This window comes from Xenopus tropicalis, chromosome 5 (assembly GCF_000004195.4).
Source record: "Xenopus tropicalis strain Nigerian chromosome 5, UCB_Xtro_10.0, whole genome shotgun sequence".
Taxonomy (NCBI): Eukaryota; Metazoa; Chordata; class Amphibia; order Anura; family Pipidae; genus Xenopus; species Xenopus tropicalis.
This window is the reverse complement of record NC_030681.2, coordinates 121071541-121098765: the sequence shown is the minus strand read 5'-3', so window position 1 is coordinate 121098765 and position 27225 is coordinate 121071541. Positions and strand designations below refer to the sequence as shown.

At 39.6% G+C, this 27225-nt stretch overlaps 1 protein-coding gene across 2 annotated transcripts; it reads left to right on the top strand.

Annotated features, from left to right (window-relative positions):
- The first annotated feature begins 450 nt into the window (after positions 1 to 450).
- On the top strand, positions 451 to 26850 carry plscr1 (phospholipid scramblase 1). Of its 2 annotated transcripts, none has more exons than XM_031901571.1 (10): positions 451 to 512; positions 8015 to 8046; positions 9914 to 10093; positions 14943 to 15082; positions 19231 to 19273; positions 20977 to 21197; positions 22267 to 22428; positions 23536 to 23697; positions 24537 to 24779; positions 25217 to 26850. In XM_031901571.1, the coding sequence occupies exons 1-9, from the start codon at positions 466 to 468 to the stop codon at positions 24573 to 24575; spliced, it is 1026 nt and encodes a 341-aa protein (XP_031757431.1). In that variant the 5' UTR covers positions 451 to 465; the 3' UTR covers positions 24576 to 24779; positions 25217 to 26850.
- Positions 26851 to 27225: the final 375 nt, after the last annotated feature.

The following is a 27225-nucleotide window of genomic DNA, read 5'->3' as shown; positions in this document are numbered from 1 at the left end:
GCTAGGTTGTATAGCATATACAAGGAGCATGGTACAATATATATACACTTGTGTTCATGAAGGAGGAGACCAGAGAAATGACTCCTATGGGACCATAAGATTTATGATGGCTGCTAGCCATATATCATCTTCCACTTTACCAAAAGACTTCTTATGTGGAAACGTACCCTGTATTCCATGTATTAGATCATATTTGTGTTGCTGCTATGGGAAAGAGCACATTAACACAAATCCATAAATAGCTTTCGCTAAAAAGAACATTTGCTGGTTTCTATGGGTTTGTGCCACCACTCCAGGGTCCATTACATTGGCGGGGCAGCAGCAGTTCCACATGCGCCTCAGCTCTTGCCTCTCAGTCCCTTCTCTTTACCCGGCGGTTCCCTCTCCCGGTACTACTTGCGCCGAGTCACATCACGGCTGCCTGCGCGCCTCATGCAGCGCTAATTACATCACACGGACTAGCTAATGTATCGAAGCGAGTCCGGGACCATTCCTGTTCCACTCAGACACAGGTATCGTCTCGTTTGAATGAAATGGTAGATAAGAATCGAAATAAACAGACTCCTAAAATGGAAGAGGAACATCATTTATCGCCCTTTTCTGCAACAACCCCGCCCCCTCCAAAGCCTATCCCAGAAGTAATATTAGATTAACATTCTCGTCCCCCCTCGCCTTCCTGGAGGTGTAACCCTATAGCCCTTGTCCCCCTGCGCTGGGCTTGCGTGGTCTCGCCTGGGGGGGCTTGCCCATCTGTATGTGTATGTTACAAAACGGATACAGGTCAGGGAAGTCACAGAGCTGGCTTTCATAATAACCGCCCCAAGTGGAAGAGCAACACTTACTGGGGATTTCCATTTTGCTTTAATCCATCACCTCAAAGAACACTTCCTCCCAACCCCTTCCCCCAGAAAATTCCTTTCAACCGATAACCATATGACATGTTAGTGCTCCCGCCCCCCCTGCTATGTTATTGTTGGCCCCCGCCTGTGTGACGTATATGGGGGCAGCCCCGCCCCTCTCCCTGTTCAGTAAACCTGTATAGAGATACACTGTGAGGCAGCCAGTGGTACTGAATTGCGTGTGGTTACGGGAGGTAAGTACGTTTCCCCGGGAGCAGTGTATATGTGTGTATGGGGGAAAGTGTGCCTAATACCTCATCTCCAGCACCCCTTCCCCGGAGGTGGCTATCGATTTGGGCATCTTCACCTTGAAGCCACTTGCGTGTAGCGATAGTTTCGGTGCGATTTGTTCAGCAGGCAGGCAGGCAGGCAGCATGTGGTGAATGTGTGGGAAGGCTAAGATCAGCCGTGCATAGAGTGTGTGCGCAATCACTGCTCTCCCCAGTCCGTCTGTTCATACACCGAGCGCTGTACCTGTATGGCGGCACGGCCATGGTAGCGTCTCATAAGGATGGCTGGCGGTAGCAACCATTTCTGTCTGTAGACCTGATCTTCTTGTGTCTCCGCTTGCGATGTCGTGAAGGTCATAGGGTTACCCTAAAGTGACCTGCCCTTATCGCCCCTTTCCATTCGGGTAGGCGCTTAGAGTAGATCTTCATGTGTGTGGTAAAATCGCTCTTGATCTGTACATTTGATCTGCTGTCCTGCCACTAAGACCACTTTATATTCACATACAGTAGTGCTAAGTCGTATGAATTCAATTTTACATTTAAACGTGAAATATATGGGTCGGTTCTGTTCCAGTTTCAGCAAGTTGGATTTCTCCCCAGCTGTTGCACATCATTTTACTGGCACTAGGGAACACACTAGCCATGCAGTTCTTTTCCAGTGTCTGTTACATGGCATCCTCCCTAATAACACAGGCATCAGCTTGTACTGGTAGGATACTGACTAGGTGGCAATGCCAACTTGCCCCAATAACACTTTGATCTCTTTTGCCATCCCTGGGGAAACCATGTTCATTTTGTAACCAAAATTGCTGTACAGGTATAGGACCCATTATCCAGAATGCTCGGGACCAAGGGTATTCTGGATAAGGGATCTTTCCGTAATTTGCATCTCCATACCTTAAGTCTACTAAAAAATCAATAAAACATTAAACCCAATAGGCTTGTTTTACATCCAATAAGGATTAATTATATCTTAGTTGGGATCAAGTACAAGGTACTGTTTCATTATTACAGGGAAAAAGGAAATCATTTTTAAAATTCGGAATTATTTGATTAAAATGGAATCTATTGGGAGAAAGGCATTCTGTAATTTGGAGCTTTCTGGATAATGGGTTTCCGGATAACTGATCCCATACCTGTACTACGACTTCCAGCATTCCTGAGCAGCTGAACGTAGTTGGTATATGATGGGGGTTGTAGATCAGTGAGTGCTGGAGGCTTACAGTTTCAGAATTGCAACCCTAGACTGCGCTGTCATTTATCTCTCATTCCTATCACGTCTGTCATATTCTGTTTTATTTATATACCTCTAAGGGCACTGTTCAAATTTAAACAACAGTAGCAGAGGGATGCAGTGGCAACTCTGGTGATATTTCCGTGCCAAAGGCAGCCATACATGGGATGATTGGGCACACACACTGACAAATCACACCACTCTCTGAAAAGGGCCACACACAATATGGCTGCCTTTCTATTGTTCTGATTATTTATGCAAACAAACCATCCGAACAGCAGAAAGTGAATAGGAGCTGTGACATTTCACTTGCTCATGTGCTAATGTACCATGTACCTTTCCAAATACTGAACTTTCCAATATCCATAGTACACGGTTATTGATCAGGACTGGTGTGCCAACATACATTTTGTTTTGTGCAATATTATTGGTACATAAGTTATACAGCTAGCTCAATCACCTAACTCCAAATTTGCACATTTTCTTATTTTTGCCTTCATCTCCACTACAGATGTAGTGTGTATTTTTTTTAATCATTGCAGTTACATACTAGAGGTGGATTACAGCCTCATTAATAAGGTCTTTTAAGAATGAATACCAATGCATTTCAATGGTATAAGTATTCAAAACATGTGGTGGAGGGAATAGTAAGAAATATACAGTATTTGTCCTTACCATGCTATTCCATCCACTGCATCTCCTGACTATTCATATCACTGGTATTTTTTTTTTATAAATGTGCAAATAACTTTAAAATCATTGATAATGTTTAATCAGTGTATTTTGCAAAGCTGCTTAGAATGGAGCTTATGCCATACATTTATTGGCAAAGTAACTGAACCACCAGGGTTCTGGCAAAATAAGTTAAAATGTACACCATTATCATTTCTGTAACCATGTGTTTTTGAGACAGTGCTTGTAATGTGCTTGAGGAAGAGGGTTACATTCCCAGAAGCTTGCCAAATTATTCAACCTAATTAGGTGCTATTCCTTTAGATTGTATGCACAGGGCATTCCATTTTTATTCTGTAACCCTTGTTTGTTACCAGAATTTAAAGAGCTGTGTAACTTACTGATGCTATATACATAATTGATAATGCCCAATCTCTTTGGATTTCATGTGTCACTTGCTCTTCATAAATATGACAATATTCATCAAAAATGGAGATTCTGTAGTTTCTATAAAAACCTGGCACATTCTGCACAAACAAAAACCTTGATTTGGAACTGATAGCCTGCGTGGGCCACGCCCTAGCTTGTCTCCAGAATATCTGCTGCCTCCATTTTACCTTCCATCACATCCTTTGGTGAGGAGACATGTTTACATGCATGACCTCTATTAAGCTTACAAACAAAAGCTGCTCTTACTCATTCCCAGAGGTAATTGCATTATCCATTCCAAGGAACGTTAGAAGGCTGCCTTAGGGCATGCAATCAGCTCCCAAGTGCAAACACTGTAGGCTGGAATTCATAGAAAGAGGCCAGCTGTTTAACATGTAAAGTAAGTTATTAATATGCTAAATCTGGCTGATGTGTGTGTGTGTATATATATATATATATATATATATATATATATATATATATATATATATATATATATATATATATATATATATACACACAGCAAATGTTATGGTAATTTGCTTTAAATTGCCATGTTTGGTAACTTATAAAAGTCCTTTGCTCCTTCCTACAACCTTAGTCACAGACAATTTTCCTAAGAAATGCAAGCTGGGTGGTGCCAGTCTATGAAAAGGGTGACTGGAGGCAAAGTACCACCGTATGGGGTGTATTTAGTTTCAGCGCTGGACTCCTGACCACATATGTTAGGCACCCCCCCTCCCCCAGTGAAACCCTGACCGTTGCCGTAGAAAACTGCACTGGCTGGGTTGTATGCAACAAAACACTCCTCTTTCTTCTCCGGTTTTCGCGCATGCACAGTGGAGTAAAAAGCCAAACTTTAACAAAAAGACCAGCTTTACGCTCAACTGTGCATGAGCAGGCCCCGGGATCTCGTCAAAAGAAGGAAGAGCATGGTGGTGCCTAACATTTGCCTAGTGATTTAGCCTTTACTTCTCCTTTAACATATTATTTTTTATTATTATTACAAAAGAGTTTAGCTTGCAGACACTTTATACATGAGAGGTACAGGTATAGGATCCATTCTCCGGAAACCCATTATCCAGAAAGTTCCAAATTACGGAAAGGCCATCTCACATAGACTTTATTTTAAACAAATGATTCTAATTTTTAGAAATTATTTCCCTTTTCTCGGTAATATTAAAACAGTACCTTGTACTTGGGCCCAACTAAGATATAATTAATCCTTATTGGATGCCAAAACAAGCCTATTGGGTTTATTTAATGTTGAAATGATTTTTTAATAAACTTAAGCATGGAGATCCAAACTATGGAAAGATCCCTTATCTGGAAGACCCCAGGTCCCGAGCATTCCGGATAACAGATCCCTTACCTGTATTTTCATATTTATTTACAGTAGAACCCTTCATTTACATTTTTATGTTTTCCTGGTGCAGGCAAACTTCATTTTTTTTTTCCTGGATTTTACCTTTTTTACCAGAATTTATGCATTTTGACGCTGTAAAATTTGTGTTCCACTGTGGTTTGGGTTCATGGTTTTTGTTATCGGACCCCTTATCCGGAAACCCATTATCCAGAAAGTTCCGTAATACGGAAAGGCCATCTCCCATAAACTCCATTGTAATCAAATAATTCATATTTTTAAAAATGATTTCCTTTTTCTCTGTAGTAATAAAACAGTACCTTGTACTTGATCCCAACTAAGATATAATTAACCCTTTATTGGAGGCAAAACAATCCTATTTTTTTTGTAGACTTAAGGTAGGAGATCTGAATTACAGAAAGACCCCTTATCCGGAAAACCCCAGGTCCCGAGCATTGTGGATAACGGGTCCTATACCTGTACTAATTATTTGTTTTCTATGGTTCCTACATTAATGTGTTTTAATAGAATCCCCTTTGTAGTTCTTCTCTGTCCAGCTGTGAAGCATGGGGGATTGTTTGTACCCAATATAATTATGCATGCATGCTTAGGACACTACTGGTAAAAACAGTGGGATTTATACACATGGAAAGAGTGGAATAAAAATAAGATTATAGGGCAGATTTGTCAAAATGTGAGCTTAATACAGTGATCCCCAACCAGTGGCTGGGAAGCAACATGTTGCTCGCCAACCCTTTGGATGTTTCTCCCAGTGGCCTCAAAGTAGTTGCTTATTTTTGACTTTCTGGTTAGGGGGCAAGTTTTGGTTGCATAAAAACCCAGTGTAATTGCCAAACAGATCCTTCTGTAGGCTTCCAGCCAACATAGGGGCTATCAGATAACCAATTATAGCTCTTATTGGCACCCCCAGGAACCTTTTTCATTCTTGTGTTGCTCTCCAAAGCTTTTTCCATTTAAATGTGGCTCACAGGTATAAGGGCTCTGGCACACGGGGAGATTAGTTGCCTGCGACTAATCTCCCTGAGTTGCCATCACCTGCCATCCCACCGGCGAAAGTGTAAGTCGCCGGTGGGATGACAACACACTCGGCGGCGTGATTTTGGCAAATCGCAGAAAAAGCCTCGCGAGGCAACTTCGGCGATTTGCCGAGATTGCACCGCCGCGTGTGCCATCCCACCGGCAACTTACACTTTCGCCGGTGTGATGGCAACTCAGGGAGATTAGTCGCCCGCGAACAGGGAGTTTTGTCGCGGGCGACTAATCTCCCCGTGTGCCAGAGCCCTAAAAGGTTGGGGATCTTTGGCTTAATACATAAAACCTTACCCATGTTCTGTTCATTCCTATGGGATTCTTAGAAGTGTATTTAGCAATGGGTAAAAGAGTTCTTCATTTGCTAAACATGCGTCTAAAAACTCCATAGAAATGAATAGAACATGGGTGAGTTTTTATGTATTAAGCACTAAACTCACATTTTGGTAAATCTACCCCTGTATATGTAAAATTGTCACAAAAACGTCATATTCACAAAAGCCTCATTCCTATAATGTGTATGCGAATTTTGTACTTTTAGCCTTGTCAGTTCATGTGACACTATCATGAATTTTTAGTATGAGTTGCAAATTGCACAAATTTTTGAGAATAGCAAAATAATATTTCAAGCTCTGAGTTTTTGTGAAACCCCAGCCACATGCCCCACTATCAATGCCAAAACAACACCATAAGAAAAGAACTGCCTTTTTATCTAAGTAGAGTTCATTTGAAAGCAAGCTGCATTTTTGGACCGTTTATGCTAAATGTAGCCTTGTAAGAGAGAATATTAGTCAGATCCACATTAGATCTACACATCTTTTACCAAATTGCCTCAAATGTTCTTACAGATGAAAGTTAAGACATATTTTTTTTGTTAAACATATATGATTCTGCCCATTTATTTTGTTTTAAAAATAATCCCTCCAGCCTTTCCTCCCACACACATTCTATGGCACTGGCATGCTGCCAAATGTGTCCCAGTGAGTAAAGGATCCTTGTTGCGTGAAAACTCTGTTTCCTTTTGTGCTAGTCTTGGGAAGAACTTTTTTCCTAGTTTAAAAAAAAAAATCTTGATTTTGTTTGAGGTCACATAGTAACTTAGACTGAAAAAACTCACTTGTCCATAGAGTTCCACCTTTTATGCCTATATAAAAATGTGCTTAACTGCTAGTTGATCCAGATGAAGGCAAAAATCCCAAACTGAAGCCTCTCCAATTTTCCTCAGAGGGGGGGAAATTCCTTCCTGACTCCAAGATGACAATCGGACCAGTCCCTGGATCATCATGTACTAAAAGCTATTTTCTTTCTTTCTCACAAAAAGCCATCCAACCCCTTCTTGAAGCTATGTCTAATGTCGGTGGGAAAACATATACATTCTCTAGTTTTTTCAAAGTTGCTTCATGAGAAGTTAATTGTGGGAGCCACCATTTTTAATAATTTACATTTTTTATTTATTTCCCTAAACTGGCTTAGTCATTGTAAAAGCTAATTCTGTTGCAGGCTCAAATCCTTGTGGGTAGAAAATGTTTATCTCAATGGGAGAGCACCCATCCTTTCGGATCAGCTGAAATCCCCACATTTTTTCAAGCATGGCCCTAAATATAACAGTTTAACTATTTGGCAAATACTTGGGCTGTCCTGGCTACTCTTTTGGAAATTTGTGCTTGGTAACGTTATACTTTATTTAAAGTTTGATTTTGGCGAACTGCTGGCAAGGATGTTCCACTGTCTGATAAAAAGCCTTTTGTTGGTAATCCATGCAAGAGAAGAATACTATATGGCTCTGCATATAGTAACTATCATGTGCCCATCTATTTTTATGAGCATAAATTGAATACTTGAACAGGCATGAATACTTGAGCAGGATTGCTTCTATACACACATGAATGCAAGTTTTATTTCAGTATATATTTAACAAATGGTATCTTGGACACCATGATGCTGTCAGATGCTAATGAATGTGAAGACTCATGGGTTTGTTTTGGAAACATCTACAGGATACATATAGCAACATTATCTACAGTATCTCCCTAGAGAGGCTAAGGTGTTGTCTGAATCAATAACAAAGACTTTAAAAGTCTTATTAGGTTTGTGATTGAAACACTGATGTTTTCTTTCTTTTTCCTTTGTATTACAGAGTCAGTTGGGCCAGTGACATGGAGATGAAAGGTAATGCATTAAATATTTTCAGATTTATGCCACAGTATGTATCACTAATAAAATCAATGGTATCAATTTCACCAACCACAACACTGAATACACTTTCCATTACGTTTTTTTTATGCGGGAGCTGCCACTCCAACAGAATATGTGGGGAATGTATAATATATTTATATGGTGCAGAAAAGCTGTGCCCTTTCAAAACCTAGGTACATACATCCAAGCCTGCATCTCCTGCTTGCCATACATGATTCAGTAGGTAGTCCATGGCCTGACAGCTGACTCCATTAAGACCCAATGATATATAAGCAAAAGAAAGAAAATATATAGTACAGGTATAGGATCCCTTATCCAGAAATTTCCGAATTACGTAAAGGCCATCTCCCATAGACTCTATTATAAGCAAATAATTCACATTTTTAAAAATGATTTCCTTTTTCTCTGTAATAATAAAACAGTACCTTGTACTTGATCCCAACTAAGAAATAATTAATCCTTATTGAAGGCAAATCAATCCTATTGGATTTATTTAACATTTATATGATTTAGTAGTAGAGTGGAAGTGTGGAGATTTAAATTACGGAAAGACCCCTTATCCAGAAAACCCCAGGTCCCAAGCATTCAGGATAACAGGTCCCATACCTGTATAGTATTTGTATTAATGAAAACAACAGAGGGGCCATTTAAAGGAAATTCAGCGTGGAATAAAAAGTATGCACACAATTATTTTTTCTATTCCCAACATGTTTCGCAAAAATGTTTGTGCTTTCTTAAAGAGATCCTTAAAAAAATGAATGTTCGTGGAATTATTAAACGCTCTGGTGGTAAATACTCTGCCTGTGGTACATACTGTCTCTAATTGCCCCCTAGAGCTTACAATCTAAATGGGATGGTAACTTACAGACACAAAGCCAGGAATGTATGCAGACACAAGAGAAGAGATATAGTGAGGCACAGAGGAATGGAGCTATTTGAAGGTTAAGAGAAGGAGTTTGTAAGTTATTCTTGTTTTTATGGGAAGCCATAAAAACAAGTTGACAGGGTTAATGAGTGTGCCATCGATGGAGATAGTAAAGGGGGGAGTAGGGCCAGGCTTAGGTGGAAAGGATGATCATTTCAGATTTTGTTAGGTTCAGTTTGAGGTTGCATTGGTTCATCCAGCTAGAGATTGCAAGGAGGCTGTTGAGATTTGAGTCTCAGTTTCAGTTACTGTTAATGAAGGGGTCACAAATTTCATTTGGATATCATCAGCATACAGAGCCAAAGCCAGATGAGTGGATGAGATCTTCCAAAGACAGAGTGTAGAGGGAGAACAACAATGGCCCAGAGCCTTGCAGTACCCCTACATTAAGTGGAACTGGAGATGAGGTTTAATTGATATAGTGAAGAAAATATCCAGGATGCAGCCTGAGTACGGATACCAATCAAATGCAGAATTTGCATCAGGAGGAAGTGGTCGACAGTATCAAATGCAGCCAATAGGTCAAGGAGGATTTGTGTAGAGAAGTGGGCTTTCCCAACCTGAAGATCATTTGTTACTCTGCACAATGCAGTCTCAGTAGAGGAAAGGAAAAAAAACAGTACAGTGCAGGAACAGAAGAACTTTTTTTTTTGCAGCTGACTTTTAGCATGTACAAATGAAGGGACAGATTGCAGTGATAGGTAAATTAGGGGTTTCTGTGTTGTGTGGAGCTCTTTAATACATTTTAGTTTGATGGCCACTGTTCCCCTTTAACATTTTAACTGCAGGATGGATGTTCTTAAACATCAATCAACACCAATGGAAAAGTTGCTCAAATTATATCTATGTACACCTTAAAATGTAATGTAGCTAGCAGTGTCTTTAAATTCTTTTGTGTTTTTTTTTTTTTATTAGGTGGTAATGAACCAAATCCCAATTCAGGGTATGGTAACCAAGGGTATCCAGGTGCAGATTATCCAGGATATCCCCCACCACAAAACCCCTATGGGTATCAACCTGCTGGGTACGCACCGGCGGGGTACCAGACCGCTGGTGCTCAAGTTCCACCAGGCTATCCCCCTGGGCCTTATCAAGGTAAGAAAACCATGTACAGGTATGGGACATACCTGTTTTCATATCAAAGTAATAACATATCTCTATAAAGTGATTTAAAATATATACAATAAAAAAAACACAAAATAACTGTATACACCCCCTAGTAGTATGTATGTGTGTATATTTTTATTTATAAAGTGCTGCTTAAGTACACAGTGCTGTACAGTAGAACAATAAATTAATACAACAAGCAAAAGGTTATTACAATAATAGATAAATACAATGTATGATAATATATATAAATGAATACAGGGTATGGTTGCAACAAGTTAAGATTTAAAGAGACAAGAGGATAGAGGTCCCTGCCCCATAGAGCTTACAGTCTAAATAAGAGGGTAACTTACAGACACAAATAGAAGGGTAATAGTGCTGCAGGTAACAGTGGGTGACACTGCAATATAAATTCTAGTTAAGATAGTTCTGTAGTTAAGATGGGTTGAAAAAAGACCAAAGTTTATAAAGTTCAACCCGTCCCAACAAAACTCAGTGCACATATATTCACATAATTATCTAAATACTCTCATATATCCAATTAAGAATTTGTAGCTGGACTTGAAGAAGGCTGTTCCCTCCCAAGCCACATGAAACATGATATGTCCACACAGACTTAAGGCTTACAGCTACTAAATACTGACTTAAAGGGGATGTATAATTATGCAACAGATTATTGTTTTTTATTTTAACTAATTGAAATCACTTTGCAGGGATCTGTTTTTGCTTTGAACTTAATCTATTTCAGTTGATCAGTGTAAAAATATTAAATCCATTGTGTTCCATGGTGAGCAAACATAAGGATTTCCAGGAGTGTAGTCTAGTCATATACTATAAGGCAGATTTATCAAAGTGTGAGCGAGCTCATCACAGAAAAATTCACCCACTTTTTGTTCATTCCTGTGGGTTTTTTAGAAGTGTATTTGTCAAATGGTGACCTTGAACTCTGACCTATTGATAAATACACTTCTAAAAATCCCATAGGAATAAAAGGGTAAGCTCTAATTTCACACAAAATTTGCACATCTCCTAAAAAAACATTTTGGTTGAGAAGGGGTGCAAACAAGAAGAAATTTTAGGAAGAAAGCTCAGGATTACTCCTAAAATTTGCATTTGCATAGAATACCGTTGAGACTAAGCCTCACCTACTGGGTTTTGAAGCACAGCCAGTACAAGTACAGTATGATGATAAGATTTACCCTAAGATTTTAACCTTATTGTAATGCAGGGCTTCCCAATTACCATATGTAGTGCCAGGGAAGTGGAACAGCAAGAAAAACATTTTAGTCGAGGAGAAACATGCAGTGCAAAGCAGAAGGAATTCTGGGAAAGAAGCTCAGGGTTGCTCCTAAAATTTCCATTTCCATTACATTACCCGAGATCAAGCCTTACGTGCTGGTTTTAAGGGCAAATACTTGTGGCGATTAGTTGCCACAACTTTAAAACCTCAGTAGCAGCAACTAATCACAGATATTTAACTGCCATAGATTAATGTATGAGCCACAGCAACTAATTGCGCATAGTTTGTGGTGTACCGAATAGTTGCCTCAACTTTTTAAAAGTTGCAGCGACTAATTTTCCCATGTCTTCACCCTAAAGCACAGCCAGAGCAGTATGCTGATTGGATTCCCAAATGCAGACCAGGTCTAAAAGGTACTCAAGGGACTGACCTTAGATTGTGTGTATGAATGCCTAGGGTTGGAATGCTACATTGCAAAACTCCTCTCCAGCAGTAATTAATGTGAATTAAGGAGCATTCTCTGTAAAGTGCAATATGTGATTTGTTAGTTTAAACACTAAACTTATTGTAACAACAGTTGCTTGGTTACAGAGCCAATCTGTGACCCAATATGGAACATATGCCAGGTACATTGAACCATTTGCATGTCCCCAGCCTTGGTTAAACAAATGTGCAAATACCTTGCATATTACCAGTGCATGCACTCTACATTTGCATCTGCTTGTAGAAAAGGAGGGAACATATTACTGGGAATATGTAGGTACAGTTATGTTGCATTCTCTAAATTGTGGTTCACTGAAAAGTTAATACAAAGTTGCTTGAGCATTTATAGGCTTGTGGCATCTAAACCCAAAATATATTTGTTTGTAGACTGCTAATATTTCTCATCTGGGAGTCAGCAACCTAAGGGTTAACTGAAAACATGAAGTGCATAGACACTTGGGCTCGGTGAAAGCCTGCCGTAACAGTCTGAAACTATTTATTTATATCTGAGAAACTACTTAAAATAGTAAATGCTCATTGCAAAATTGCTTAGATAAGTACATTTCCATATTTTTTTTTTATGTCCCCTTTAATAATTATGTTACAAAAATAGTTTTTTTCCCTAAATATGTTTTTATATATATTTATAAGGTAAAACATAATAATGGTAGCAAATTTGTACCAGATGTAGTAACCCATACTATCTAATCAGCATGTAGCATGGACTGGCACCTGTTTGAAAGCAAACATCTGATTGAGTAATGTTATACATGATTTTTCTTCCTCCACCAGCTGAAAGGAGGGGAATATTTCCAGCGGAAATTTGCTCATGCTGTGGGACACAGACTGGTTTCTCTGGTCTAGCAAGCTGGTTCCCAGTTTGTTGTGTGTCACGAAAAATATCTGATTGAGGAAGCACATTAATAAACCATGTATATGTCAAAGCTTTAGAAAAAAAAATTGAATGGCGAATAGATTTTTTAAAGGACAAGTCAACCCAAAATATAATTTTTTCCTAATAAAAGAAAACATAATTCTAAGCAACTTTGCAAATTACATTATATTAGTTTGGAACCCTAGGCAAGGGCATCAATCGGCGCCCCCCCCCCCTTCCTGATTCCTCCCATGTACCTGTGCCAGCAGCAGCCAGTCCCTCGTATTGCCCCCAATCTATACCTGTGCCAGCAGCAGCCATGATATTGCCCCCAATCTGTACCTGTGCCAGCAGCAGCCAGTCCCTCATATTGCCCCCAATCTATACCTGTGCCAGCAGCAGCCATGAAATTGCCCCCAATCTGTACCTGTGCCAGCAGCAGCCAGTCCCTCATATTGCCCCCAATCTATACCTGTGCCAGCAGCAGCCATGATATTGCCCCCAATCTATACCTGTGCCAGCAGCAGCCATGAAATTGCCCCCAATCTGTACCTGTGCCAGCAGCAGCCAGTCCCTCATATTGCCCCCAATCTATACCTGTGCCAGCAGCAGCCATGATATTGCCCCCAATCTATACCTGTGCCAGCAGCAGCCATGAAATTGCCCCCAATCTGTACCTGTGCCAGCAGCAGCCAGTCCCTCATATTGCCCCCAATCTATACCTGTGCCAGCAGCAGCCATGATATTGCCCCCAGTCTGTACCTGTGCCAGCAGCAGCCATCATATTGCCACCAAGTCCTCAATCTGTACTTGTGCCAGCACCAGTCAATCCCTCTTATTGCCACCAAGTCCCCAGTCTGTACCTGTGCCAGCAGCAGCCATGATATTGCCCCCAGTCTGTACCTGTGCCAGCAGCAGCCATCATATTGCCCCCAATCTGTATTTGTGCCAGCAGCAGCCATCATATTGCCCCCAATCTGTATTTGTGCCAGCAGCAGCCATGATATTGCCCCCAATCTGTATTTGTGCCAGCAGCAGCCATCATATTGCCCCCAATCTGTATTTGTGCCAGCAGCAGCCATCATATTGCCCCCAATCTGTATTTGTGCCAGCAGCAGCCATGATATTGCCCCCAATCTGTATTTGTGCCAGCAGCAGCCATCATATTGCCCCCAATCTGTATTTGTGCCAGCAGCAGCCATCATATTGCCCCCAATCTGTATTTGTGCCAGCAGCAGCCATCATATTGCCCCCAATCTGTACCTGTGCCAGCAGCAGCCATGATATTGCCCCCAGTCTGTACCTGTGCCAGCACCAACCATCGTATTGCCCCCAATCTGTACCTGTGCCAGCACCAGCCAATCCCTCCTATTGCCACCAAGTCCCCAATCTGTACCTGTGCCAGCAGCAGCCATGATATTGCCCCCAATCTGTACCTGTGCCAGCAGCAGCCATGATATTGCCCCCAGTCTGTACCTGTGCCAGCAGCAACCATCGTATTGCTACCAAGCCCCCAAACTGTACCTGTGCCAGCAGCAGCCAAAACAAATCATATTGCTCCAAAGCCCCCCAGCAGCAGCCAATCCTTCATATTGCCCAATTTACCCCCAATAGGTACATATCATCTCTACCTGTGCCAGCAGCAAACGTCAGAACTCCCAGGTTTCTCCTGCTCAGACTTTCTCTTCGCGCTTCGCAATGTGCCTGCTTTCTCTGTCTCCGCTGTGTATCCGCACGCTACCCTCTACTGCGCATGTGTCACAGTGCCAGCGTGATAAGAGGAGAGCGCATCAGTTTATTAAGGTACGCGCCGGCAAAGAGAGGGGTGAGAGAGCACTGCCAAGTCCCAACTATCAAGTACACAAAAGTTAAGTTGCACAAAAACACAATGCCCTGGTGGCTCTGGCATTTGATTTTACAGATCTGTCTTGCTGGAGGAGACTGGCTTTTGCAACATGCTGCTTTCAGTTGTAATTACATTTACAAATAACTTTTAAAACACAGAAATTCACATTGCAAAGTAGCTTGGAATTTTTTCTTTTGTTAGACCAAAAATGATTTTTGGGGTTGACATGTCCTTAAGACATTTGTTACATTCTTGGTGTATGTTATAATTTATGGCACTTCTAACTGACTAAGAATAAACTGGGAATAGAGAGATCACTTATTACAGCAGTGAATATCAGGCAGCAGTTGGCTACTTTTCTCACCATTGTACTTGTTTGTTTTTTATTTAATAGGGCAGCCTGGCCAAGCTAATTTTGGTGCTTATGGGGGACCACATGCTGTGCCAAATCAGCCTGGTGCTCCTGCAGCTGCCTGGATGCCAGCACCTGCTCCCATCCCTAACTGCCCGCCAGGGCTGGAATATCTGACGCAGGTAACAGATGACCAAAATCCCACTATCCCTCCTGAAATGTTAAATAAACATATTGGGTACTAATTTAAACCCACACAAATGTGGCCTAGTTTGAGTAACATTGTAAAGCATTTTATATATAATATTATATAAAGTAGTGTGTATGCACATTAATGGTGTTAAAACCTTCTATAAATATACTAAAAACTATGCTTAATAAATTCTCCTTAACCCCTAATACAACCACTCCCATGATGTCATCCATCTTCACACCTCCTCTCAGGTACAGAAACAAGAATTCTCCTGTGCTCTTTCCCTTTCCTCTAAAAATACAGTCCTTCATGGAAGCATGGGGTGAATGAAGAAAAAATATTTCTTGAAAATAAAAAGGTATAAGGCAGTAAGGTTTCACTGAGAAAATGAGCTCTTTATGCGAGTACCAGAATATTTAATTATGTCCATGTTTTCTATATGGACAAAGTAGGTGGACACACTATATGGTCAAAAGTATCCCGATACCCCCTCTAAAATCTTGACTGACCAATACCAGAGCCAAGATAACTAACGGACAGAAAGAATCATAGGCTGCCAGAATACCTAATCCCAGAATGTTGCTGGGAACTCTAAGGAAAAAGGACACTACCTGTTAAAAGTTAATGAGTGACGGAACATTGAAGGACCAAAAAAGATAACAGGTGTGATAGTAATAGGACAAGAAAAAAAGACGATTAAAAGATGGTACAGTAATATTAATTTAGAGAAGGAAATCCCATTTAGCCTAATTGTGTGCTATACAGACAGCCAGAATCACATGACTGAAAGGGAGCAGAATGAAATACACAGCTTTAACTTTATTCAATTATAAAGAATTGGCATTTAAATAAAAATAATGTTCATGCTTTAAACATAACCTGAATTTTAGGTATAATTATTCTTTGATACCAGGGTCAATTTAACTTCTTAATGTAACACCCCACAGGTGTTTATTCTGTGTACTTTAGGGCCGTGGCAGATGAGGAGATTAGTCGTCGCACGACAAATCTCCCTTGTCGGGGGCAACTAATCTCCCCGATATGCCATCCCACCGGCTAGAATGTAAATCGCCGGTGGGATGGCATACGCAGTCCTCCCAAGGGAACTTCGGCGATTTCGGCAAAGTGCCCCGCCGTGTATGCCATCCCACTGGCAATTTACATTCTAGCCGGTGGGTGACTAATCTCCCCATCTGTCACGGCCCTTATACCTCTTGGTTTCATCTCTTCTAGGTTGTAATCTCTCACAAACAAGTGTTTTAATTAGTTGATTTAAGACTTAAGGGAATGTGATTTAGGTTATCTACAAGTTTGCTGACCACTATTGTGTTTGGCTTTACAAAGCCAAAACAAATTTTCGGACTCGTTTTCTAACACTGGTCAGTATTGCCATAGTACCATAAGCTATAACATCCAGTCTGCTTTGATCATTTTACCGAATGAAAAGTAAGAAGGGCTAGCCACTGACTGGCTGCTGCAGATGACTGCACAGGGCATATTTCTCCACTAGCCTTTTTAAAAATGTTACAGGGTAAACAAATTACAAAAGGCATACGGTAGATCTGAGCCCAGTCAGGTGACCGAGGGCAATAAGGATTTCTATAGAGCAATGGAAAGAAGGGTGTGAGCATGAGACTGGAGGAATGCAGAAACTCTTCTCTGCAGGAGGCGAATGACAGGATTACAATGGAAAACAGTAGACAATTAATTTTGCTTTTAACATTGTATGTTTCTCAGACCTCTCTCTTGTTAAACATGGAATATAATGCCTTCCTCTTTTTAAAATGGCTCTTATGGGACAAAGGAGATTTTGTTGTAGGTATGTAGGATTGTATTTCATGCAATCACTGTTCACTTAATTGGATAGAAATTTGGGCAACAGCTGTTTTGTATCATATTAGTGATACCAGGCAGAAAGATAATGAGGAAAGAAAGGCAAAGCTTAAAGGTGCCCATACACTATAAGATACATCGCCAAGCGAGCGGATCTTTGCCCGATATCCCCACCTACGGGTGGGCGATATCGGGTAGCAAGTTGCATTAACAAAAAATAATCCGATCGTTTGGCCCTGGGGCCAAACGATCGAATTACATTTGCGGCCATGGGCAGTCGGTTCGGGGACCGCATCAACGAGCCGATGCGGTCCCCGATCCGACTGGATATTCTAACCTGGCCGATCGATATCTAGCCAATTTCAGTCCAGATATCGATCGGCCAGGCCGCTCTGCCCATACACGGGCCGATTAGCTGCCGAATCGGTCCAAGGGACCGATATCGGCAGCTTCTATCGGCCCGTGTATGGGGGCCTTTAGACTTTATAATAGTAAGTGCACACTTACACTTACAATGTGATAAGCATTTGGTCTGCCATCAGCCTTAAAGAGGTAGTTCACCTTCAAGTTAACTTTTAGTATGTTATAGAATGGTCAATTTTGGCAAGTTGTAATTGGCCTACATTTATTTTATTTATAATTTATTATATGCCTTCTTTTTATGATTCTTTCCATCTTTTTAAACAGGGGACACATACCCAAGTAATTATTATAAATATAAAAAACTATTCATCTGTCAAGCTACAACTTAGTTATTGTTAATTTTTATTCTTTATCTCCCTATTCAGGCCTTCTTCTGTATATTTAAATCTCCTAGCACTGCTTGGTTGCTAGGGCAGTTTGAACCCTAGCAACCAATAACCTTTTGAATTTCCCAGCTGGAGAGCTGCTAAACAAAAATCTAAATCGTTCAGAATCCACAAATAATAATAAAAAAAATCCCAATTGTAAATAGTCTCAGAATGTCGTTCTCTACATCATACTAAAAGTTTAGTTTTAAGGTAAAACAACCCCTTAAAGCTGACTGTTGTATCTGCGCTACTGGGTACATTGCAACACATGCTCACAGAAAGTTTTGGCAGTAAAATTTCAGTGCAGTGCTAGAAACAGGAGTCATCCATGGCTCTAAAAGCATTTGCATTGGATTTAATATGTAAACAACTGATATTCTATATAAAAGGCACAAGGCCTTAGGGGTTCTTTTTACTTCCTATACTGTAAGGCTTATAGGGTTCATGTCTAGGCCACATTAGACACCTTATGGGCTGGAGCTTTTTTCTTAGTTGTCAAAGCACTCTGTAGAAAGACCAGTTTGTCACATGAGAATGTTTTAAAAGAAGCACAATAGTGTGCAAAAACCAACTATTCATGACTTGCCTGACCAGCATTTTAATAACAGGTATTTTACAATTCTATAACCGTTATAGGGTGTTGTAAGCACCTGTTTCCGGGACTATGACTGGCAAAGCAAGTGCTTTCTTGTTTTAAGGAAATGAAACTTATTCTTTTCAGTCGGAGAATTAAAATGAAAAAAAAAAACCCAGTAAAAATAGGTGCAAAAAAACACCATCTAAAAACTGTCAATGTAGAAGTCAGTGGCAAGATATTTCTTTGCTGTTTTTGTGGGGGGTTTTTTGAGGCTTTCTTTTGTACAACAAAATGAAAAATGTGCATTTTCTGCATCTTTTTTTTTTTTTTTGTCCTTTTTAAAAAGGCTGTTTAAATCACTTGGCATTTGTAGTTTTAGAGAAAATGAGGTTAGTTGTGGTTTCAAAAACCTCTAAAACTACAAAAACGAGTGTTTATAAATGGGCCTTCCCGGGTCAGCTCCCAAACTACAGAGGTTTGAGCTCTATTTATTTATTTATTTATTTATTTTAAAAAAAGGATCTTTGCAATGTTTAGATCTTATGGAACAGTGATTGGGGAAGAATTTAATCCGAACACTTTCAAATTTGGGATTTTAGTTCCCTGAACATTTGTGCAACAAATGCACCCATCTTTGTGTGACCACAGCTGCGATTGGATTTGTAAATAAGTATTTTAGAATCAGGCATTTCTTACCCTGCCTGACTAGCTAAAACCAGCCACATCAATGCTGACTGATAACTATGGGTTGATGCATAAGTTTAGTAAATGAATTGGTAAATGATTGCTTCTGTACTTAAAGGATGGAACCTCTTTAAAATGAGTTTGTGTGGAGCTGGGTTATGGCAAAAAGATCTGACAAGTTATTGCTGGAACCAATTGTACTGTTTAATGCTGTTCACCTTATCTTTTCAATCTTTTCTTTTAATTTGACAGATTGACCAGATACTGGTTCACCAACAAGTTGAGCTGCTAGAAGGTTTGTCCGTTTCCTTTACAGATTGTGTTGTGTGGGAGGCATTTCATGGTTATGACGAGTATACAGAATAAATGTCATACTGGGACAGGGACAATAGCAGATCTATACGGAGCTCCAATAAAGGGGCCATTTTTAAAGATATGATCATTTTTAGCCTAGAGTGAAATACATATGAACATGCATTATATGGGGGATGCCAAGATATCAAGGAGCCTTAGGATGGTACAAAGGCACAAGGCCATAGGTCAAGGTGACATCCAGTACCCTCTAGTACAGGGGTCCCTAACCTTTTATACGTGTGAGCCATATTCAAATGGAAAAAGTTTTGGGGAGCAACACAAGCATCACAGTAGTTCAGGGAGTTGTCAATTAAGAGTTATGATTGGCTATTTGGTAGCCCCATGTGGACTGGCAGCCATGGGAGGCTCTGTTTGGCATTACACTAGGTTTTTATACAACCAAAAACTTTCTCCCAGCCAGAAATTCAAAAATAAGCACCTGCTTTGAAGTCACTGGGAGCAAAATCCAAGGGGTTGGTGAGCAACATGTCTGCTCCTGCCTGCTGTTTGCATGAATTTGAACTATAGCTCCAGCAACCACTGGTTTCCTTTTGGTGGTCAGTGAATGCTGAGCGTTATTTGTGCCTTTTTGCACTTTTGGTTCTTAGTTTTGAAATCATGTAACAGAAGTTAGCTTTGTGCCAACCAGCACTGAGTTTCTCAAAATGCCTTGCATTATTCGTCATAGGTATATTAAAAGCAGTCTTTTCAATATATAATGGAAAGTTGTTTAGAATTATATTATCTTTTATTAGGCAAATAGGTTTTTTGGATTTACATTCCAGTGATAGCATAGCATAGCATTCAGGAGTGCTGCCATGTGTTGCAGTTCTGTTGGCAAGGGAAATCCATTTCTGGGGTGTTTGTGCTCCTTGCTCCATAACATAAAATGTAGCTTAGGGGCTTATTTATTAAAGTGTGCAGCGGCGGATTTCAAATCCAGGTGCCCCAAGGCCGCCCCCCATTTGTGCCCCCCCCCATGGGCGCACATGCGCGAACAAACACCCCCCCCCCCCCCCCCCGCCAATGAAAGCATGCATGCGTGGCTATTTAAACTCCCATACGGAGCAGTGGGGAGAAGTCTCCATTGCTCCGTATGGCCACTTAATGTCAAACTTTTGTTGTGGCGGGGCGGCATGCCACCCCTAAAATTGTGCCACCTGGGCCTTTGTGGCCTCGCCACAAATCTGGGCCTGATAGTGTGCAAACCAGCATAACCGGTAATGTTGCTGATAGCAGCCAATAAGATCTTTGCTTAGGCTTTGGTCAGGTGACCATTAAAATCTAATTCCTTATTCGTTGCTATGTGAAGCATCACTGGTAATGTTGGCTTACACACTATAATAAATGTTAATATTGCTGTGAATTCCCCCCATTGTGTTGGAGTAGCTGCAATATTCCTTACTACCACATTCCTAATTTTCCCGGCCATGACTGCCTCTTTTCACAGCAATGTGCAATCAGTAGGAGAGGCAAATCAGCTGCATTTTGTATTGATTTATCTTTCTAGGCTTCACTGCTTAAAAATACTGCTCTATTATTGTTCTGCCAGCCAAGCTAAGCATCTTGTCTTCAAGGATTTGCAGTGTAGTCTGTGCTTGTGAATCTACATCACTCACTGTTTTCTTTAAACTTTCTTTCTAGTTCTGACTGGATTTGAAACAAACAACAAATATGAGATAAAAAACAGCCTGGGCCAAAGAGTCTACTTTGCTGCAGAAGAAAATGATTGCTGCACACGGAACTGCTGTGGGCCAAGCCGACCCTTTTCCATGACAATTGTTGATAATGCTGGTCAGGAGGTTATGAAATTGCACAGGCCGTGCAGATGTTCAGCATGTTGTTTCCCCTGTTGCCTACAAAAAGTATGTAATGGAAGTATTTTGTTGACTAGTATGAAAGGTATCACTTCTGACTGTATAATTCTATAAACATGTATGTTCTTTGGTCTAGTTCATTCTCAGATCTGTTCTTAACCCCCCTACACTGCATGCCTTGTAGATACTCTCATGGGCATACATGGAAGGAACAAGAGCAATGAGGGCCCAGTGCACAGTTACACCAGTAATAGTCATTGCTCCTATCCACCACGGGCACCTGTATCAATGCACTATGGTCATCCTTCCCTTGTAGTAAAATAAAGAAATAGCCCATTTTATGAAATCAGACTGTAGCTGGAATAGGGTAATAATAGACTACTACAGGTATCGGACCCCTTATCCGGAAACCTATTATCCAGAAAGTTCTGAATTATGGAAAGGCCATCTCCCATAGACTCCATTTTAACTAAATAATTCACATTTTTAAAAATGGTTCCTTTTTCTCTGTAATAATAAAACAGTACCTTCTACTTGGTCCCAACTAAGATATAATTAATCCTTATTGGAGGAAAAACAAGCCTATTGGGTTTAATTACTGGTTAAATATTTTTTTTAGTAGACTTAAGGTAGGAGATCCGAATTACAGAAAGACCCCTTATCCGGAAAACCCCAGGTTCCAAGCATTCTGGATAATGGGTCCCATACCTGTACTGTGAAATTAGAATGTGGAGACAAATGCCTTATTGTGACTTTGCTATAAAAATACATTTGCCTTAGGATCTTATAGAGGGGGAAAGCCTTATCAACCTTGCAGTTGTTCTCTATTTTAAATGTTTGTATTTTGTTTTGTCTTTCTGATCCAAATTTCCCTAAACCCGAAAGTAAGCAAATGGTGAAATATTCTCATTTCTTAATTTTGTGTTGAAATGTCATGCAGCTTTTCACTTAGATACCATGTCTGCAACTATTATGGGGGATTTACAAAATACAAGCCTGCAGATTCTGAAATAATCATTGATTTATAATTTAAAATCTGGGGTTTGATTTTATAATAACTTTAACCTGAGCTATTCTTACTCATAATGTAAAAACTAATTTGTAAATTTCTGTGCAGCTTGAAGTGCAGGCACCTCCTGGTACAACCGTTGGGTATGTTATCCAGAACTGGCATCCTTGTCTGCCTAAATTTACCATTCAGGATGAGCGGGAACAAGGCATTCTGAAAATCAAGGGCCCTTGCATTCCTTGTAGATGTTGCGCTGATGTTAAATTTGAGGTAAGAAACATATATTTGCACCTTTTGAAGAAGGGATGTGCATTGTAGGAGCATTAAATGCATTAACACAGGATTAAAGGACGTCAACCCCAAAAATAATTTTTGTTTAATAAAAGAAAACATAATACTGTACTGAGCAACTCTCCAGTATGAATATATTACAATTTTTTAGTGCATTAAAAGTTATTTGTAACTGTATTTGCTATTGAACGCAGCTTTGATTTGCGTTTGCTGAACTCCTAGTTGTTACCTTTTAGACAACGTTGCAAAGTTTAGTCTCCTCCAGCCAGGGAGGTCTGTCAATCTGTTGCTTGTGTTACATTGTTTCAAAAGTCAGAGCCACCAGGACAGAGAATAGAAAATGACAGGCAAACACTGCTTTTTTTGTAATTCATTTTGTTTTCTTTTATTCGGCAAAAAAAATTATATTTTGGGTTGACTTGTGCTTTACTAATTTGTGGTTTAGCTATACAGCAAAATTACATTTCACTAAACATGTTTATATTTATAAATGTTTTTCAAGGTAAAGGTTTTGTACCGTGTTTGCCAATCAAAAGTAACAAGCTAAAACATTTGAAATGAAATGTAACATAAGTGGTGTAAAGGTTATTATCATCATTGGCTAAGTTGATAATCGCTTTCAGAACATTTCAGTTCCTTTTTCAAAGCTGATTACCCATGTATATAAACATTTATTAAAATATTTTATAAAGACAGTATAACCCTTGTTTAACATACTGTAAGTGCAATTGAGCTAATGCTGAACATACTGTATGCCCATTGTTTTAATTATGAAATGTCAGATATATAGATTACTAGTGCACTGAGAATCACCCTGCGTAATGGACTCCAGTTAACAAAAAAAAAGAGGGAAGGCAGCCAGCTTATAAAATATGCCCGCTTTCTGTTTGTTCTCTTATTTTACTGATCTTCAGTCATCATAATTTATATTGTATGCATAGAGAAGTAGCCCTAAAATTAGGACACCTATATGCAAAGTGGGCTTCAGTTAGGATCTGTTTGTCATATGTGACCTGCACCTCTCTTAGTTGTATCCAGCTTTTGTTTTGTTTTTCCATTTAATTAGTGTATTTGTTTTTCTCCTAGATCAAGTCAATGGATGAGAGTGCAGTGGTTGGAAGAATCACCAAACAATGGACTGGTTTTGTAAAAGAAGCTTTCACCGATGCTGACAACTTTGGAATCCAGTTCCCGATGGACCTTGATGTAAAGATCAAAGCTGTCTTGCTTGGTGCCTGTTTCCTTATTGTAAGTTCCACTGAATATAAATATTATATCTATACCCATATTTAGCTTAAAGTGTTACTCATGCATTCCTGTGCTACAGACTGGCTGTCCTACACCTCACACACAAGCATTAGAGACCCTTTAACAAGAACTGGAAATGTTGCCTATCATGCATGTGGTCACAACAGTACTATACTTACAAGCAGCATTGTACAGTTACACATTAAATAAAGGCAAAAAAGGACAACATTCCAAAGGGAGGTGCAAAGGCCTGTGTGTATTGAGAAGTAACAATGTTTTGGGGAAGAGCCCTTCCCCCTTGGGTGTAACATTGGTCCAGTCCAGTGTAATATACACTGTTCTGGTCTGTTCACCAGTAATTATAGCAACTTGCAGGTATTCCATAATCTTAAATCTATTCTTGATGACTTTTCTTTAAACTGTGACTCTCTAGGTGTTGTTAAACTGCATCCCCCACATCCCAGTACACAGTACGTCCACCTTTCCCCCACTTTTTCATGAAAATTGTATTGAAAGGGTTACTTGGGTGCAACAGTGAAACAATTAAGACTACTTACTCGCATAAAAAAAGATACACATATGTAAAGAAATATGTCTCCCTGTGCAGAGTAATGTGACTGTAATGTAATGATGTAGTTTAGCAGCATCTGAAGGGCTTTGCCTACATCTGGATTTACTTATGTCAATATATTTTACTGAGCATTTAGAGAAAAATAACATCAATCTGAGGACTATTAATATAGATGTCTGCTCATTCATATTAAAGGAAAAATTATACAATGTAGCGGTTATACAATATGATATGCATCAAGCTAATAACTACTCTGGTTTTCTTTTAGGATTTCATGTTTTTTGAACAGAGTCAGAATAACAACTGAAAAGGAAGATGGAGTGCAAAGAAATACACTTGTACAAAATATTCTACTACCAAAAAGTGCAAGAACGTTTTTCTTATTACATAATTAGTGTACCATTCAGGTTCAGACATATACATGTGACATTTGTGTCTTCATTTAAATGGCATTGAAAATTCCTTCTGGAATCCCAGTAATTTGCAATGGTTCCTTCACATTTTTAGTTGCTTAAAGGAACAGTAACACTAAAAAATAAAAATGCTTTAAAATAATAAAAATATAATGTACTGTTGCCCTGCACTGGTAAAAGTTGTGTGTTTGCTTCAGAAAGACTACTGTAGTTAATAGAAATAGCTGTTGTGTAGCCATGGGGGCAGCCATTTAAATTGAAAAAAGTAGAAAAGGCACAGGTTACATAAGAAGATAACAGATAACTGTGTAGAATACAATGGGAATCTGCTACGTATCTGTTATCTGCTTAGTAACCTGTGCCTTTACTCCTTTTTTCAATTTAAATGGCAGCCCCCATGGCTACACAGCAGGGTATTTATATAAACTGTAGTAGTGTTTATGAAGCAAACGCACAACTTTTACCAGTGCAGGGCAATAGTACATTATATATTAATTATTTTTATACACTTTAATTTTTTGGTGTTACTGTTCCTTTAAGTATGAAGGACCAGAATGCCTTTTATGCATATTGCCCAAAAGTGCTTGTTCTGGCGTTACTCTGGGATTCTTTTCATGGAGATATGCTGCATATCAACCATCTGCTTTGAGCCATTTATTGTACAGGGAAATTTCATGCATTTTTGTCCATTATTTTTTGGACTTTTAAGATACTGTTAAGGCAAACCAAACCCCTGTGCTGTTGCCCTAAGTATATATCGATATAAGATATCTTTTTATAATATGATTTGTTTTGAAGATCCTATAGAAATGAAACATCACTAAAGTCATATTAGCTCCTATTCGCGCATAGTATTGCATGACTTGTACCCAGGAAAGTCCTAACATAGAGCTGGCTGCATGAACATATTTAGCAGTAGAGTGAGCCACAGCCTCATGTTATTGTATTATCATAGTTCTGAAAAGCCCAGGATATGAGAGCATTTAGGAGCTTATCTTAATCAAGATCAAAACATTTCCAGTAAAATGCATCCTTATTATTGGTACTTAGTGAAATCATAACTTAGTGATGTCACTTATGTCCCATGAACCATTAACACTCCTAATGTCTTGTATTTTTCACACATTCTCTCATTCTGTCTTTTGTCATTAAAATAGCATGCTACCTGTAGTAAATATGCTAGAGCTTTATTCTGTATGCACTGTGGCACAAGTTGCAAATACAATTTGGTTTTCATTTTTGTATTTCATTGTATATTCGTTGTTTTTAAAATGTAACATTTAAAAAGTTTATACCCAGTAGTAACATTTTATAACAGGCATATTTATAATGTACAGGTGCCTCCGTAAGCTTTTTGGGCTCAAGATGTCTTGTTATCTTAGAAGAAGATCATACTTTTCAATGTCTTGACATTTACTTTATTTCTGGGTAAACACTGACTTTTGACAAGAAACTTAAAATGTTAAACAAGTAACTTTTGAGAAGCTTTTTGAGACTCATTCTAATACTGATGTATTGGTTCAGTAAAAGGGAACATACTCTGTATATCACATATAAAACATGGATTCGTAGGGGCTTGACATCCTTGCTGTGCCAATTGCACATGGGGCTGTCTTGGGCACTTTAAAAGTCTCATTCCTTATTAGGCTGAGAAGAGGTACGAAATTGCTGGAAAGACTCTGATGATGCATCACCTAACTAAGCTATTGCTTCCTTTTCCAAAGTCACGCAAAGTTGAAGGAAGGAAACTTCACGTGATTTTGGAAGAATTAAGTGGCGCATATGCTTTTCCACTGGCAATTCACTTTGTTTCTTGTGGAGAGGCATTTCGGGAAGATTAGTCGCCCATTGTAGTAGGAATTTATTGGGGGCGATTAATCTCTCTGTGGGCATTATCCTAAAGCTAATCCTAGACGGGGCTGGTTCTTGGCCTGCTGAGAATCAGCCCCTATACTGGCATAAGCCGAGAATCCACCCTCTCTGCCTCTAGCCTAAAGGGGTTGTTCATCTTCACTTTTTTCAGTTCAGTTGATTTTAGATAGATACCAACTGCAAAAATCCATTTTCTGGTCTACTGTCTAAACTAACTGGACTAAAAAAGTGCACCATTTTTTGGGTGTTTATGGCGAGTTAAACATTGAACTGCCTAGGGCTCCCAGTCAGATTGGCCCAGCACTGATTAAAGGAAAAGTAACACTAAAATTTTGTAAAAAAGCTATTCTACCCTGCACCCAATAACTGCCCTATCCTGCAAGCCACTTAATATTTTAAATGCTTTAATAGAAGATACCTGCTAAAACTTGGCTTCCTGTCAATTGAATTACGGCAATACTGCGAAGGAAGGAGCAGCATCCACTATGCGAGGATCGATTGATCGAGCCTAGCCTTTCTGTATAGGAAGGAGTCAGGCTAGGCTCAATCAATCGATCGTCGCATAGTGGATGCTGCACCTTCCTTCCCCGTATCACCGTAGTTCAATTGACAGGAAGCCAAGTTTTAGCAGGTATTTTCTATTAAAGCATTTAAAATACTAAGTGGCTTGCA